Source organism: Myotis daubentonii, chromosome 2, assembly GCF_963259705.1.
Source record: "Myotis daubentonii chromosome 2, mMyoDau2.1, whole genome shotgun sequence".
Lineage (NCBI taxonomy): Eukaryota > Metazoa > Chordata > Mammalia > Chiroptera > Vespertilionidae > Myotis > Myotis daubentonii.
Genome location: NC_081841.1, coordinates 147759239 through 147776895, shown reverse-complemented (window position 1 = coordinate 147776895; position 17657 = coordinate 147759239). Strand labels below are relative to the sequence as shown.

At 41.3% G+C, this 17657-nt stretch overlaps 1 protein-coding gene across 4 annotated transcripts in view; it reads right to left on the bottom strand.

The window, feature by feature from the left end:
* Positions 1–4898: 4898 nt before the first annotated feature.
* The window catches only part of TDRD3 (tudor domain containing 3), a 211064-nt gene continuing 198305 nt past the window's right edge, over positions 4899–17657 (bottom strand). For 3 of the 4 annotated variants that reach the window (XM_059684798.1, XM_059684799.1, XM_059684801.1), the window contains 2 exons: positions 12246–12371; positions 4899–5095 (listed from right to left, as the gene is read on the bottom strand). In XM_059684798.1, coding sequence (XP_059540781.1) covers positions 5041–5095; positions 12246–12371 — 181 coding nt within the window. In that variant the 3' untranslated portion in view covers positions 4899–5040. Of the gene's footprint in view, positions 5096–12245; positions 12372–17657 lie in introns of those variants that run through there. The other variant, XR_009451346.1, reaches the window with a different exon arrangement.

Sequence of the window (17657 nt, the reverse complement as noted above, 5' to 3'; positions counted from 1 at the left end):
TGGTAAGAATTCCTTCCTTTTTTATTTTTATTTTTTACCACAGTGTAGTAATCCATTGTGTAGACGGCAGCCAAATTTAAGTGGCTGGTGTGCGTCCATCAGCCTCCAAAATCATACAGGTGACATAAAAAGGGACAGAATCCATAGGTACACTCACTGTTCTACGTGAAGAGCGTTGACTTAAGAAATTCCTGGCCAATGCACCAATTATGACTCCAGAAAATTGGACTGGAACGCGCTGTGTGTTTCTCTGGGCAGGATGATTTCCCGGGCTCTTTGTCCGGTGGAGTCAAAGAATGAAACCACGGACGGGAGATGATATAGCAAAGGTGGAATTTATTGAGAAACAAGCACAGACTCCCACGAGGGGAGCAGGAAAGGGTCCCACAGCACAGACTCCCAGGTAGGGAGGGGGAAGAGTCCCACTGGTCCCTTTTTTCCACGGCTTAAAAGGCTGCAGATTTCTGTGCCTTGATATCCCCTCTGATTGGTCACTATCCCCCTTACATTGGTCACTATAGCAACTCCAGAGCTCAAACCTCAGGTGCAGTACATGAGGTTCCCTCCTTCTTCTCCCTGTTGCTTCCCTATTTCCTCTGGGCTTTCTTCCCCCCTCTTTGAGTGAGGGGCTTCCTCCCCTTTATTCTGTAAATGTGTACCTTTTGCAGCTCCCAGGTCCCTTATCTTATGGAAATGTACCCTATGCAGCTCTGTATACCTATGTTTTTCAAATGGACCCTTTAATTCTTAAAATTTCCTATACCTGCCTATTTTACTCCTAAAAATTCCTTTCACCATCAGGGCTTTATCTTGAAGATCATGCAGATTACCCAACTAGTGCTAATCAGAAATTTCACATTGCCTTTTTAAAGGTGATAGTCCTGAGAAAGACTGAAACTGCAATTCATTCCTGGTTTGCTGTTGTTAGGGACAAATTATTACCTTTGGGGCCTGTTATTTCTTTAACAGTACAAGTAGAAGAAGGAGAAGGAAAAGGAGGAGCGGAGGAGAAAGAGAAGGTAAACCTCTTAAAAATCATGAATCTTAAAATGATGTCTTCTTCCTGGTTGGGAGAAGGGGCTGAAGTGGAGACAATTCAAGAAGAAAACACCTGCGGGGGCGTCCTGGAGCAGCTAAGGAATTAGAACTTGGCCATGAAGCACTGAAGGCATCTTCTTTCGTTGTGACAAACACATAGCAAGGCTCCATTTACTTCAGGATTTAGGAGTGAGATGAATATTTAAAAGAAAGGTACTACCATGGTTGTTTGATTTGGAGGAAAAATAAAGTTAGATGTTTTCTGACCTAAAAAATAAAAAAAATCCTGTGCTTTTATTTGGCCGACTGATCTGAAACAGGGTCTGGTTTTGCTTAACCTAAGGAAAATGGACAATATTGTCCAAAGACCAAATGAGGTAAATGTGAAGCACCAAGTTTTGAAGAAAATGCAGTCATTCATTGCTTAACAACAGGGATATATGCTGAGGAATGTGTCATTAGACAATTTGTCATTGTGTGAACATCAGAGAGTGCACTACACAAACCAGAGAGTATGGCCTACTACACACCTAGGCTATTTGGTAAGCCTATTACTCCTCCACTACAAACCTGTCCCAGCATGTTACTGAGCTGAATACTATAGGAAATTGTAACACAATGATAAGTGTTTATATATCTAAAAGAACTTAAACATCGAAAAGGTACAGTATAAATATGATATAAAAGATAAAAAAGGATACACCTATATGGGGCACTTACCATGAATGGAATTTGCAGGACTGAAAGCTGCTCTGAGTCAATGAGTGAGTGCTGAGATAATGTGAAGGCCTAGGACATTATTGTACACTACTACAGACTTTATGAACTCTGTACACCCAGGCTAAAATAGTTTTCTTTCTTCAATAATAAATTAATCTCAGTTTACTGCCACTTTTTAACCTTGTGAACTTTAAAACATTTAAAAACTTGTTGACTCTTTTGTAAAAATATTTAGCTTAAAACACAAACACATTGTACAGCTATACAAAAATATTTTCTTCCCTTATATTCTTATTAGAGGCCCTGTGCATGAAATTTGTGCGGGGGGCAGGGGGGTGTTCCTCAGCCTAGCCTGCACCCTCTCACAGTCTGGGAGCCCTCAGGGGATGTTCTAATGATGACTTAGGCCTGCTTCCCCTTCTGTGGGAGGCAAACAGGCTGATCAGGGGAAGGTGCCAGACCCATCACCCTGCTGCTGCTGCCACTACTGGCTGCTGCTGCTGCCACTGCTGGCTGCCACAGCTGTCAAAGTATTTTCATCAACACGGACTCCAGTCCCTTCACCACGAAAAAATGACAACTTTCTTTAGGCATTTTCAAGATGTGTCTTTTATAGGATATGACATTTCTTTCTTTCTTTCTTTTTTTAACCTCACATGAAGATATTTCCCCATTGAGTTTTAGAGAGCATGGAAGAGAGAGGGAGAGACAGAGAGAAACATCAATGTGAGAGGCACACTTCAATTGGTTGCCTCCTGCATGAGCCCCGACCTGGGCCTCGGCCAGGGAGGAGCCTGCAACCTAGGTACATGCCCTTGATTAAAATTGAACCCAGTCCCCCTGTGGGTTTGTGTCTCCGCTCCAGCCGCAGCAGCCAGTGCCGCAGCCGTGGGGTGGAGGCTGGCCCCCCTGTGGGTTTGTGTCTCTGCTCCGGCCCCAGCAGCCCAGTGCCACGGCTGCAGGGCTGGGGCGGGGGCCGGCTCCCTGCTCGTTGTTCTCTCTGGCTCCCGGACCAGGCGCGGGCCGCCCTGTCTATTGTTCTCTCAGGCTCTGGGCCCACGCCTGGCACCTCCTCCTGAGCTGGTCGTGACCGTTACAGCATCCCAGCCTAATATGCATATTATATATACAAGCTTTTATCTATATAAAAAACATTTTAATTCTTTTTACTTTTTAAATTTTTGTGTTGAAAACTAAGATACAAACACACATTAACCTAAGTTCTCCTGCCCCTTCCCTTACTGTCTTATCAGCTATCACATTCATAAAAATTTCCATGGGTCTTCTCCTGGTTCTCAACCCGAGATACATATTGAATTATGTGGAGACCTTTAAGAAAATGTCTATGTTATATAGCAATAATAAAGGACAAACAAAAACCCAATACTGCAAGAACATCTTTTTCACCTACACCCTTTCATTTATTAAGATATGGTAAAAATCACCTTGGCCACTGTTGCTCAGTGGTTAGAGTATTGGCCCATGCACCGAAGGGTCATGGGTTTGATCCCCTGTCAAGGGCACATACTTGGGTTGCAGGTTTGATCCTTGGTCTGGTCGGGGTTGATATCTCTCTCTGACATCAATGTTTCTCTCTCTCTACCGCCCCCCCCTTCCAGTCTAAAAAAAATCAATGGAAAAAATATCCTCGGGTGAGGATTAACAACAAAAAATATTGTAGAAATAATCAACTGTGGGCTAATAAGTAAAGAAAACTTACGAGTTAATAGTCCCTGAGAGCCTTAGGCCCTCTCCTTTAAAGCAAAGTACTAAATTTTGTCACTTATTTTGGCTGGAGGATTCTGTTTCCTCCTTCCTCCATCCCTCCTACCTACTCATTCTTAGTTTTAGACTTCACTTCTGACTTCACAGGGCTAACACTATGGGAACATTACTTCTGTCCTATCAAATGAAGAAGTTTGTAGTCAGACATGTGGGCTCTCTGCAATGGACAGTCTGGGTTGCTTTTCCAACACCTTCTCCCTCTCCTTTTGGCAAGTTTCCTGACTTTCAGATGCATACCCTTTGCCTGAATCAAACATGATCCCAATGCTTCCAGGAAGCAGACCAGCCCCACCTGGAAGGCTGGATCGGGCCCAAATGAATCCACAGACCCTTGTGAAGTTACTGGTTCTTAAGCACAAGCGTAGCACAACACAGGTAAATGTGGTCTAAGGAGAGGAGCTTCTTTTCTCTTCTGAGTGCACCTCTACTGTAGAAATGGTCCCAGCATGTAATAGCTCTGGGAAGCATAACCATCTGTGACCACATGGGGAAGCCTCCTGCAGAATGAAGCTGATGACAGAGCAAGTAAACACGAGAGATGTCAAGAATCAGGGTCTCTTACCCTCCCCTCCTGTTCGAGGCTGCTCTGCCTCTGTATCTATTTTTGTTCATAAGTTTATAATGGTCTTTATTATCCACAAATGAGTGAGATCATGTGGTATTTTTCCTTCGATCAACCAAAGGACTTGTATGCATGCATATAAGCATAACCAATGGATATAAGACACTGGGGGGTAGGGGAGGCCAGGGGATTGTCAAGGGCGAGAAAAAAGGGAGACATATGTAATATTCTTTGTAATACTTTAAGCAATAAAACAATTAAAATAATAAAAAATAAAAAAAAGAATCAGGGTCTTTCACGAAAAGTCTGAGTCACTGAATTAAACCAACTGAAACCTACTGAGCTTCTGGTAGTGATATGTGTGAGCCAGTAAATTCTCTTTAGTGTTTAAATGAAACAAGAAAGCAGTTTGAGTAGGGTTTTCTGTTATTTGCAACTTAGATGAATCCTGAAAAACCCACTGCACATATTATGAGGAAATGCCTTTTTAAAATTGAATTGCATTTGAAAAAGCTAATAGAGTGCTAAAAACAACATATTTGAATTTTAAATACTTTTTGCTGTTGCACTTAGTAGCTAAGTACTTACCATACTAAGAACTGCTATTTGGCTTCAGGTTGTTTTTGCAAGAAATGTGGCCAGCTGTGTAAGTCAGTTTATTCTGTAATTATTAGGGGAGGCTCGGTATGCTATCATTGCTATTCTATCGATAGAAGGTAATTAGTGTGGTGTTAATACTAGGTGAAGTAGAAAGACAATAATCAGCAAATAAAACATACTGCAAAACAAGGTATGTAATAGCGCACTGATTTTATTGATGGCAGAAGAAAAAATTCTTTCACTTGCATTCCCTCCCTTAAATCTGCTTTTTCATTCTTGAAATAATAATATCCACCATGGCTGCATCTTATTCTGAAGGGAAATTAGAAGGTCTATCAAGAGGTTTTGACCAGGATGTTCCTGTCAATTGCTCCTTTCTTCACAAAGACTCTATTTAAAAAAAGAGAGGAAGAAAGTGAAATTGGACCCACAAATTGACTTTTCCATATTCAGGATACAGTTCTGCTGAAACTTACCTGTAAATGTGAAGTGCTTGTAGAAATATCAATAGATTGCAAGTTATTACTTATTTATAAACATAATTTATATAAAGTAATATGCAAGCCCCAAAGCAAAATCTTTTTAAATAATTTTTTCTTTTAAACTCTTAAAGTACATCTCTGTCACCATTAGCCCCTTTATTGCTAGCAAATTGATTTCAGGAATTTCCATTAACCGAACAGTTTTTAACAGGAAATGATTTAAAAAGAAGCAGCATGCCAATGAACCAGTTCTACCTCCATCGTACCCTCTGAATACCTCCAAACTAGTTTAGTCCACACAGGGCATTTATTTGCGTCTGTCACCTCCCCTGCCTGCTCCCCACCTTTATCAGGTACCACTCTAGTTCAAACACTTTGGGTGGTGACAACAGAAAGCTGAGAGAAGTGAAGAGATGAGCCGTGATTGTTCTGGGCCTATATGAGCTTCATGCATAAAAGCATGCTTGGGCAGAATTCCCATGGCTTCATACTAACAGCTCATATGTCTCCTGAGTAAACAGTCTCCTGCTCAGAAAATGAAGAGCTCTGTGCTATTACCCTCACATCATGCCCACCCTACTGGCACCACAGGGTTCTGTAATAGCTATCCTTAGAGTGATCACTTTCCTGGCCTTGATTTGAAAATTCTGCTGGATCAGATTGTCAAAACAATTTTCCACTTTTAAAAATAGATCTTTTACCAGCTAAAAATGGTGTTAAAACCTTAGAAAATAAACAAAGTCATGCTATTTATGTAGCAGTCTATGCTTAGCTATAGGTTTCAAAGTTTGTGGTCAATATGTGAAAATGCAAAGATGATTCTTTCATCAAACAAATAAGAAATGAAGTTCAAAGTGAGTCAACAATTATAAAGCTGCTTCACATGCTGAGCTTGAACCTCCATTGCATCAGGGGCCTCATGCTGAGGTATCTTTCAAACCTTCCCACACAGGCCAGCCATTTCCCCCTTCACAGCAAGACAGAAACCCTAACCTTCTCCTCCACTAGACCACTGCATTTAGCTGCTTACATGCTTTCCCTCCAGGTGCTGTAATCCATCCTACATCCAACAGCAATATTTCTTAAGTGTAATTTTGATCATATCACTCTTATTTGGAAGTTCATGATAGTGTTGAACACTTCAAACTCTTAAGATGTCTAAAGCCATAATCTTCAGCCACCACCAATATATATATATATACTAGAGGCCCAGTGCACAAAAATTTGTGCACTTGGGGGGGGGGGGGGTCCCTCAGCCTGGCCTATGCCCTCTTGCAGTCTGGGACCCCTCGGAGGATGTCCACCTGCTGGCTTAGGCTCCCTAGGGGATCGGGCCCAAGCTGGCAGTCAGACATCCCTCTGGCAGCCCGGCAGCCCTTGGGGGATGTCCACTTGCCAGCGGGGAGCAGGCCTAAGCTGCAGTCGGACATCCTTAGGGCTGCTGAGGAGGCGGGAGAGGCTCCCACCACCACCGCTGTACTGGTAGCCATCACCCTGGCTTGTGGCTGAGCAGAGGTCCCCCTGTGGGAGTGCACTGACCACCAGGGGGCAGCTCCTGCATTGAGCGTCTGCCCCCTGGTGGTCAGTGTGTGTCATAGTGACCAGTCATTCCCAGTGATTCTGCTGTTAGGGTCAGTTTTCATATTACCCTTTTATTATATAGGATAGAGGCCTGGTGCATGGGTGGGGGCCGGCTGGTTTGCCCTGAAGGGTGTCCTGGATCAGGGTAGGGGTCCCGCTGGGGTGCCTGGCCAGCCTAGGTGAGGGGCTGATGGGTGTTTGTAGGCTGGTCACACCCCCTTCAGGTTGGGGGTCCCCACTGGGGTGTCTGGCCAGCCTGGGTGAGGGGTTGATGGCTGTTTGCAGCTGGTCACACCCCCTTCAGGGTGGGGGTCCCCACTGGGGTGCCTGGCCAGTCTGGGTGAGGGGTTGAGGGCTGTTTTCAGGCTGGCCAAGCCCCCTGGCGACGGAAACTCCCAGCCTCTCCTTTTTTTCTTTTTTTATTCTGGGATTTATTTACCTTCTATAATTGAAACTTTGTAGCCTTGAGAGGAGCTCAGAGCCGGCCAGGGAGGGCGGGAGGGAAGCCTCCTGCTCGCTCCAGCTTCGTGGCCACAGCGAGCTGAAAGCAGGTATCTGGGGTTTATTTACCTTCTATAATTGAAACTTTGTTGCTTTGAGTGGAGCTCAGAGCCCGCTGCGGTAAGCGGGAAGCTTGGCTTCCTCCATCAGTGGGGCAACCAAGCCTCCTGCTTGCTCCAGCTCTGTGGCTGCCAGCCACCATTGTGGTTGGGTTAATTTGCATATAGTCGCTCTGATAGGCTGGTGGGCATGGCTTAAGGTGTAGCAAAGGTATGGTCAATTTGCATGTTTGTCTTTTATTAGTGTAGATATTTAACACCAACTGTATTGGTTTATATACTATGTAGCCACTGAAAGCTGCTTTCTGTGCACTATGCTTCTTCTCCTCTTTAAGCTTCCCTCGGCCTTTAGAATCTCTTCAGAGGACTCTATCCTGCCAAGGAAATGAAGCTTAAAATTGATTTCTAAACTCTACCCCTACTACTGAAGTCTAGTTCCTATAACCCCAATCACATCAGAAACTCATCAAATGCACATAGTTTGGGGTCAGTTTCATTGATTACAGACCTTTACATAATTTCTCTATCTATATTTGCTCATATTTCTAACTTGTCTGCAACAACTATGAGAAGTTCAAGAACTAGAAGTTTGACATTTGGGGCCTTATCTACCCTGAAGGATTTGACCTGACCTGACACCACTTTTTCTCAGAGGTGGGTCTATGGCTCCAATGGCTCCATGAGACCCCCTTCTCCCACCTACCCCTGGCTCCCATGTATCTCCTGTTTTTGTTAGTCACTAATGTCCTTAATACCAAGCTCAAGTAGAATATTATCCCTCCCTACCCTTGAGGAAGAATATGTGTATGTGGGGATGCTAGTGGTAGTATAGGGACCTTTGGCCTTATGCTAAAATCTTGTCTTAAACAATTTAAAAGACCTCAGAAAGCTAAGAGGGAAGTCTCAGTTTTCATTCACCTGAAAAGAGATGTAACTGTAAGTACACTAAACTTATTTTAAGTGTTTTACTACCATTTTATTTAAGCGGTTTATATCTATTTACTTAATGGCCTCATATTAAGCACAAAGAAAAGTCAATGATAAAGGAAAAAGTTGCTAGCTGGCTTGCTCTGGTAAATCAGAAGCCATGCTTCCTCCCCAGGCAGATGACTACATAAGGAGCAAAGAGCTAGGAAATAAAGGTATCTTCCCTTAGAGATGGCACACAACTAATTTTTAACCAACAGAGGAGCTTTGGGGAAGCTGAAGAAGACGCAAGACTCTGGGCCAGTGCTGTCCAACAGAAATAGAAAGTGAGACATGAGCCATTTTTAATTTTCTAGTAGCCACATAAAAAAAGTAAAAGTAAAATTAATTTTAATAACATATTTTACTTAACCCAATCTCTCTAACATATCATTTCAATATGATCAATAAAAATCATTGAGATATTTTACTTTTAAAACTCAGTCTTTACAATTTGGTATGCATTTTTCATGGATAGCACATCTCAGTTCAGGCTAGCTGCACTTTCAGTCCTAAACAGCCACAGCTGGTATGAAAAATGGAGACACTTAGCAGGGGAAAGATACAATGTGGATAATAGCTATAGCAGAATAAATGGCTAAAATGATGAATTGAGAATAATTTCTTTAAAATTCTCAATGGTCTTGTTATTGAGAAGAAAATACATGAGGAAAAAAGATACAGTTAAGTCCAAAATTCTCTTTAGGGTAAAATATAACAAAAACTGTAATGAGAAAACTCTGATTATTAAAGAAATATTTAAAGGCCCTGGCATAAGCAAAAAATAGAAATATTACCAAACATGGCAAAAACACATTAATAAGGTCTTTGGTCATCACAATGAGATGCCTTAGATTAGTCCTATAATTTCCTGATTTTCTTGTCACATTCCTCTTCCTTCCTATTGAAGATATTCAGATAGCAACTCTCTTTCTAAAACTCTAAGATGAAAGTTTCTGGCTTGATGGCCTAGGACCCCCAAATTACATCTCAATAAGCATTCATGTTGTCTTCACCCAATTCCTTAAGAAAGACTATGAAACATTTCCTCTTTCTTTTTCCTCTCCTTCTCTCTCTCGCTCTCTCTCTCTTGACTTCGAAGCAGTGTTTTTATTTTAAAGGATTTCTCAATCTCAGCACTGTTGACATTTTGGGACAGGTCACTGCCCTGGAGGTGCTGTCCTGTGCATTTACTAAAGCAGCATCCCTGGCCTCTACCCACTAGATGCCAGTGGCAACCCCTCCTCTCCCCCAGTTGTGATAACCAGACAGGTCTTCTGACATTGGTATGTCCCCTGGGGGAGCAAGACCACCCACTGTTGGGAACTCCTGCTGTGGAGTATTTAGATCAGTGGTTTGCATGCCTGGGCCCCATCACCCCAACTTCTAATATAAATGGTCTGGGGGTGGGGCACAGGGTATTGTTTTTAGAAGATCCCAGGTTCTAAAGCATAACCAGGTTGAAAACTGCTAGTCAGATGATCTGGGTAGAGACTACTGGCTCCCTTTCATCCGTATGCCTCTTTTCTCCATGTCCTTTAAGATGATGTTTCTTGAACTCAACCTTTATTGAAATACTAGAGGCCCAGTGCATGAAATTCATGCACTGGTAGGGTCCCTAGCGGCTGCTGGCCGGGGCCTCCCTCCCTTCCCCTGGCCGGCTCCCCCCCGGTCAAACTCCCAGATGAACTCTCGGTCGAGGGGAAAATTTGCACACTATGCTTTTATTATATAGGACTAGAGACCCGGTGCATGAAATTCGTGCATGGGGTGGGGGGTCCCTCAGCCCTGCCTGCACCCTCTGCAATTCGGGACCCCTACACCTTTTTTTTTTTAACCTAGCTAACCTCTTCACATTTAAAAAATTAACTGAAATACCACCTACTCTAGGAAATCCTCTTTGAACAAATCTCTTTACAATCTGTATTAAGTATTTTCATAGTATATCATTCTTTTTCTTTAACAGCAACTTAGAGTGGATGCAATGTGCTTCTCATTCTTGCATCTGAATTTTTTCTTCTTGCTCTTGTAATAGCAAAGCTTATCCAATTTACATTTGCCCTTCAAGGGTTTATATTTGGTTCAGTTTCTAGTTGGCTCCTGCTTTTTTTTTTTAACGCAATAAATTTGGGTTGTGATAGTAAGCCTCACTTGTAATCAAGCCTGTAGGTCTCCCTATCTGAATATTTCTATAATACCTATCACTTTAGCATATCAGAGATTATGTTCATTTATAGAAAATAACAATAAATGTCACCTGATCATTTGATCTTCTAGTAATGTTTTATAGCAACTGTATTATTCTAGTAATTTAACTATTACAAAACTGAGGCGTGCAGAAATAAATCACATTGAACAATAAAGAATGACTCAAATATCAAAGCATAGTACACTTAGGGCCTCCCGTGTTCTGTGCCTCAGATATCATAGCATAGTACACAGTTCACATGGAACTCAGCTTCCTTTAAAATAGGAAGGGATCCCATACTCATGAAGCAGCTACTTCCACACATATTTTTTTATTTAATTCACAGCAAATACTCTTTGTACTAGTTGTTGGAAAATCATCCTAGCAATTGCCTCTGTTCCTCTTTGTATTGTGGCTTTACATTCTGATGTCATTACTGCGCTTTTATCAACCACTCACTCTAATAAGATTGTGAATTATTTAAGGGCAGAGATCATGACTTGAGCTTGTGTATTCCCTGTCATGGTGCCCAGATAAATACTCAAATGCCATCCAGTCCAAATGACTGTGATGAGAGAGGCCCACTGTTGCTGGAGACCTCTGATTTTCATTTAAGGGGCCTCACTTGTTCTGCACCTTTAAAGAGGGGTGAGTAGTGGCTAAGGGAATTTGAGGAAACCCAGACAGAATTCTCCTCCTAAAAGATTTTGCTAAGCTGGCGCCCAGGACTGTAGGGCATTTGTCCAATTAAAACCTGGACACACAGCAATAACAAAGGCACTGGTCTCCTACTGCTAATGCCTAGGGATCAAACCCCAGCCTGCAGGAACTCCCCCCCGCAGTCAGGACCAGGCCACTGGGTGGACCTGGGCTGGTGCTCCTAACTCTGGGGAAAAGGGAGACTTCCCGTGGCTACAGGCTAGAGGCCCTGGACTCCACGCCACCCACCCAAACAGGTCCATAGTGCAGGCTGGTCAGCGGAGCAGCTTCTTCGCCTGGGATCGCGGGGAGGACTGGCCTGTTCACCCCGTGATGGCCGCGGGCTGGGGGGTATGGACCTGGGCCGCCGCTTGGCGCCAGCGCAAGTGGCCACAGGGCGGGAATATCCACTTGGCGCCTGCGCCCGTAGGCCCGGAGTGGCCAGGGGCGTTCTGGGACCCTGGCTGCTCAGGGCCTATGCGCGGGTCTACAGGCTAGGAGCGGCCTGGGTCCCGAGGATGTCCCCTTGGCGCCTGTGTATGCAAATTAACCCATCTTTGCATACTCTCCTTATTGGCTGGTGAACATAGTGGAGGGACAGTCAATTTACATGTTTCTCTTTTAGTATATAGGATGGCCTTCCACACAGCAAACTGTAGCAAGAATGGCAAGTGGTCTAAATGGATCATGAGTGAAATATATCTTCTTTCTTAAAAAGAACTGAATTAATTAAAAAAATCTACTCAATTATTCCAGCTACTACTTTGTTTTCTTTCACCTTCTTGCTTTCAAACTTATAGTCACTTCACTGATTGTACCCCTCCATTAGGAGAGAGTAGGTACGGAGAAAATGGGGATTAAGGATAGCATTGGTGAAGAAAGGGCTGGTGGAAAAGTAATTTCTAACTATGGTTTAATCATACATACTTTATAATTGAAAGTTTTAAAGCATGAGTTTTTTTTCTAATACTACATTGTTATGAAATATTAATAATTAAACTTACTTATTCCACATGAATAACACCTTTTTAAATATGGAAACCACCTTACAATGTGAACCTTACCTTCTCATATTAGTTCCGAGCCTGGGGTGGTTGGTAAAACTGCTGGGTTGGCCGAGTGGACCTCCTAGGCTGGCCATCACCTCCTCTACGGAACTCAAGAGTTTGGTCATACGTTCCTTCTTCCTCCTATTTGCAAGGAATAGTGATGCAACATGTTCAAAATAGCTCCAAGTCTCCTAAGTTAAATGCATTTTATGGCCCCATTTTGACATACCCTCTTTAGCTGCCTATGATTCACATCTGTCAACTTTTATAACAGAGGGAGGCAAGGAGAAGAAAAAAGCCTCCTTTGGTCCTAGGTAACAGAAAAATACAATGTATAGTAATAACATTAGAATCAAATTTAATTCTAGAAAGGAAACCATTTCTACAAAATATTATGATTACCTCATCAAATGACACAATATGGTGAAAACAAAGAAAAGCAAGCATTGTAATAGATATTTTCTTGAATATTTGGGCATCTAAATATTTCTAGGAGTTTAGCATGGAGAGGGACTTTAGTAAGATATGGAAAAACGGTTGAAAAGCCACAGAACGTTCACCAACTGTCTGTCCTCATCTGACAAAATCACCATCGCTAAAAAACTTTACATCCAGAGACAGGAAAAAATAATGGATTGGAATGAGAGAAATACAATTTACATATAAAGAAAGCTTCATGCAAGACATAGCAGTCACCACAGTAAGACATAAACTATTTTCTTCTCATTTTCTTTCTTGCTGAGGGGGTAGATCAGCCAGCTTAAGGAATAGCACGGGAAATTAGGGTAAGCAGAAAGAATATAGTTAATCATAATATTTGAAAAGCACTTAGAAGCAACAGAAATGTAGCTGAAAGCCACACTGGTTTCTTACTGAGTGCTGCCACCCTGTTGTTTTAGTGTTTTTAAATTAATGGAGCTATGAAGTATGTTTCCTTTTAGAGACAAGAAAACACTGGCGCTCCTTTTTGTTTATGGAAAAAAAGCGACATTTATTTCAAAAGTAGAGTTTCCATTCCAACTGCATTATCAGAGCACAATAATTTGCATGATTTCAGAAAATCATGCACGATTTCTTTCTCCTCCTCACTGTATCTCTAAATCTCCCAAACGATTGTTTCCTTTGTCCCTATTAATAAGAGAGGAAGTTAAAGGAAAGACTGAGTTCTACTCTTGACATTTTACCCATTCAGCTACTATAGTCTTACTTGATGGGAGCAGAAAGATGCTAAGAAAATTTGATTAAATCCTAGTATTTGGCATGAACTCACTAGGCTTCCTCCACTGCATTCTTAAGAAAGAGCCACTATTTCCATTTTATATTAAGGACAATAAAGCCTAGGTAAACTTTAGGACTTTGCCCTAACACTTCAAAGGCAAACCTCAGCTTTTATTCAAAGATTGCTGCTAAATCTAAGTCTCAGTTTGCATGTAAAAGAGATAAACCAACAGCCAAAAATTAGTGATCATCCTGAAAGGGAATTTATCACTTAAATAAGGAAATAGAGAAATCTGACAAAATACATGGTGTCCCCCCATAAATGCATACACACTTTAATAACTGATAGCTCAATTATGAAAATGAAATGTATTTTAATAAACACTGCCTTTATAATTATTCAAAGAATGTGTAATATTTTTTGGGGACACCCTATATTTGGCATAACTCAATAACTATATTTTAGAGACACGCTCCAGATTAGCTCTCCTTTCTCTATGCCCCTTTCATTAACAATCAATCTCAAAATGGTTAAAAGCATCCATATTATGTCTATAATTTAGTAAAGCAATTAAAATGCAGGAAGAAAAATTAAAGTGTTCAGGAAAGAAGAGAATTAGTTTTTATTATTCCGGTCACTGTTCTGAATGATAATGATCAAATATAGCTAAATTTGAAAAGGAGCTATTTAATTTTATGAAATATAACATTTGAAGCTTTGCATATTAACTGAGAACAAAAATATATTTGCAAATGTAAGAGATGAAGTAATTATTTCAGGAATTAGAATGGAATGTTTCTCTACACCCAGCTGCAGAATTGGCCAAAGAACATACAAATCTACATTTTATCAATAAAATACACTGTTAAAGGCAGGACACTACATTTGCTGAGCTAGATTATATAAGAAAGATGACACTGCTCTTTCAAAAGCTGTCTCTACTTACTGTGTTTAAAAGATTCACAGATTAAACTAGCCAGAGCCAATTAAATGATTTTATAGAGATGACGGACCATAAGATTTCCTTCACACTATTTGATGTTTTCACTATCTTTCTATACAAAATGGAAGCAAAAATGATACTGACAGCTTGGTTTTCAGTTATTGTCAAAGGCACAATCTTGCTTTTTAAACTTTCAAATATTCCTCTAGCAGAGTAGTTGATAGCAAGCCTGGTTACCCACAAAAACCACCTCCTGTAGTCTCGAGCTAGTAAGTTTTAGTATTGAATGAGTACCTCTTTCCATTTATATGACACAGCTCAATTTAATACATCAGTTTATCTGGAGTCGTCTTTGAATGAAATTTAAACCTTGTTCTAGTTTTTCTTCTTCCTTTAGGTTTCACTACTCTGTAACAGATTTAAAACTCAAAGGAATTTAAATTTCCTAGTTCATGAACATATTGTAGATTTTAACACTATGTTTGAGTTGAAACAGACCTGGGATGCCATCTAGTCAGTCTGTCCCCTAGATTTGAGAGATGAGGAATCTCTAAACCCAGAGAGGTGAGTGATTTCCTCAAGTCACAGAGCTCATTAGAGGAAAAGTCCAGACCGCAGCCACTTTGTTTCTGACTCTCAGGCAGGGTTCTTTAAAAACTTGTGATAAATTTCATAAAATGGAAGTGACTAATGTCATCTTCACCCTAAGCTTTTGAGATTTAGAACCATTTTACTGAACTCAAAGTTTTGCTCTCCTGAGCCACACTATCAGGTAAAAACTGGTTTTAAAGTACTAAATAACTGAAGTTCAAAATGTGCCCTCTCTTTGTGCCAATATTTACTAGTTTATTGTTCCTTTTAGTGAAAAGATACAGAATGCAATAATCATACAAAATGCAAGCATGAACGAAGTGCTATTTAAAAAAAAATCACCAATGCAAATGGAGACGTACAACTTTATGTATAAAACATGTTTGGCGGGACACAACCACATCTTTCCTGCTTATCATCTTCGGTCTTTCATTAGTGCATACTGTCTCTGGAGTAAGAACACAGGCAGATACACATTCCTCATTAATAAATGAGCTGTGTTAGAAAAGCTTGCTGTAAGTCAGTCAGTTGGCCCCTGGAACATACTTCAGGGGGAGGTGCAAAACACATTTAGAGGTCAAGTTCTCTATTCTACAAGTAAGGTCAAGTGTAGGTGTGTGTACAAACCAGTACCCTAAGGAGGGTGTTAGATCAGTGGTTCTTAATTGGGAGTGACTTTGTACTCCAAGGGGCACAAGGAAATGCTGAAGAGTTTGGGGTGGTGACATCTGTGGGGTGCTATTGGCAACTACTAGTGGGACTGGAGACGTTTTTGGTTTTTACAAACTGAAGGGGTAGGGTTGGGGAAGTTGTTACTACATCCAATGGTTAGAGGCCAAGGATGCTGCTGCTAAACATCCTGCAATGCACAGGAAAGCCTCACAACAAAGAACTACCCAGTCCTGATGCCAACAGTGCCAGGCTGAGAAACCCTGGGCCAGGCAAATGAAGGACGGGAAGACTTCCTACACCTAAGTCCCAGGGCAGCCTGGAAAAGAATTCTGAAACTCAGTAAGTTTGGGCTGGCCACCCTTTCCCTTTCTCCCCTTGGACATATCTTTTTTTGCTTCTGCCACTCAGGCCTAAATGCTGACCCCTCTATGGAACTTTTGTGAGGGGCTCTCCTCTGCCCCATTTGCATGTTCATAGTTACTTAACTTACTGAATAGCCTCATCTTCAATTACCATTTCTTCAGCATTTTCCCACAGCCATCACCTCATGGGGAGACAAGGAGAGATTATTTGGTTGGTGGAAGTGGACAGTGGAGATGGTAATTCTCTTCATAAAAAAAAAACACACAAAACTGTAGAAAAACTGCTTTATGCTGTCACCTGTCCTTGAATAGCTATTTTGTGTGTAATTTAATCAAGTTTCTCTGAGTCAGTTCCTTCTCACATATTTTATATAGTAGTCACAAAAACAAGCCAGCATATAGAATGTGTACCAGATACCCTCCACAAGAGTCCTTGAACTTTAGGATATTTAGAACAAGGAAATACTAATGAGTACATATCTCTTTTAGTGTTTCATATATAAACCACCTGCTCTATGAATTTCCAGGCCACCCTTTGCTTGCCTGGTTAGCTTGTGTAGTCAATTTATAGAAAATACGAACTAATTTTAATATAAAACCTAAGCAAACGATCATTTGAAAGACAAACCTGCTTTTCCAAAATGTCAAGCAATAAAGGCACAACTATGGGGACAGTAAAAAGATCAGTGGTTGCCAAGGGTTAGGGAGGAACAAAGGGATGAAAGGCAGAGCACCAAGGATTCTTACGGCAGTGAAACGATTTTGTAGGATACCGTTATGTCATTATACTTTTTCCAAACCCATAGAACGTACAGCACCAAGAATGAACCCTAAAGTACTGTGTGGACTCTGGGCAATCACTATTGTGTCAGTGTACGTTCATCAATGGTGACAAATGTACCACTTTAGTGAGGGATGTTGATAATGAGGAAGGCCATGCACGTGTAAGGGCAGGGGGTATACTGAAGATCTCTGTACCTTCCTCTCAGTTTTGCTGTGAACCTAAAAGTGTTTTAAAAAATAAAGTCTTGTCTGGGCGAGCGTGGCTCAATGGTTGAGTGTGGACCTATGAACTACGAAGTCACTGTTCGATTCCCGATTGCTCAGGGCACATGCCTGGGTTGCGGGCTCGGTCCCCAGTTGGGGGTGTGTAGCAGGCAGCTGATCAATGATTGTCTCTCATCATTGATAGAAATGTCTCACAGTTTCTATCTCTCTCTCCCTTCCTCTCTGAAATCATAAAAAAAATAAAAAATAAAGTGGGATACTTTGTGCCTTTATAGTGCTGATGATATGGTAGATCCTTAATATGAGATGATATATTTGTTGACCTGCCCCTTATTAAAATGACACATCTTAATCCATTCAGATTCTTCCTGTGGTTATCAGTAATATCATAATCAGAGTATGAGAATTACATTTCTTTCATCCTTGGAATGTCATTAATTAATGTGTGAAAACAGCTTTGAAGATTACTGAACTTTCTGAACTGGCTCTAGGTTGTGTTTAATTTTGATCATACCTTGGATACTAGTAACATTTCCTCTTGGTCCCCACTGAAAAACTTGAACCTTTGATTTTATTTGTCAGTCCAAATAATGAAATAAAGTATATCTCTGTCCCATTAAAAAACAACCACA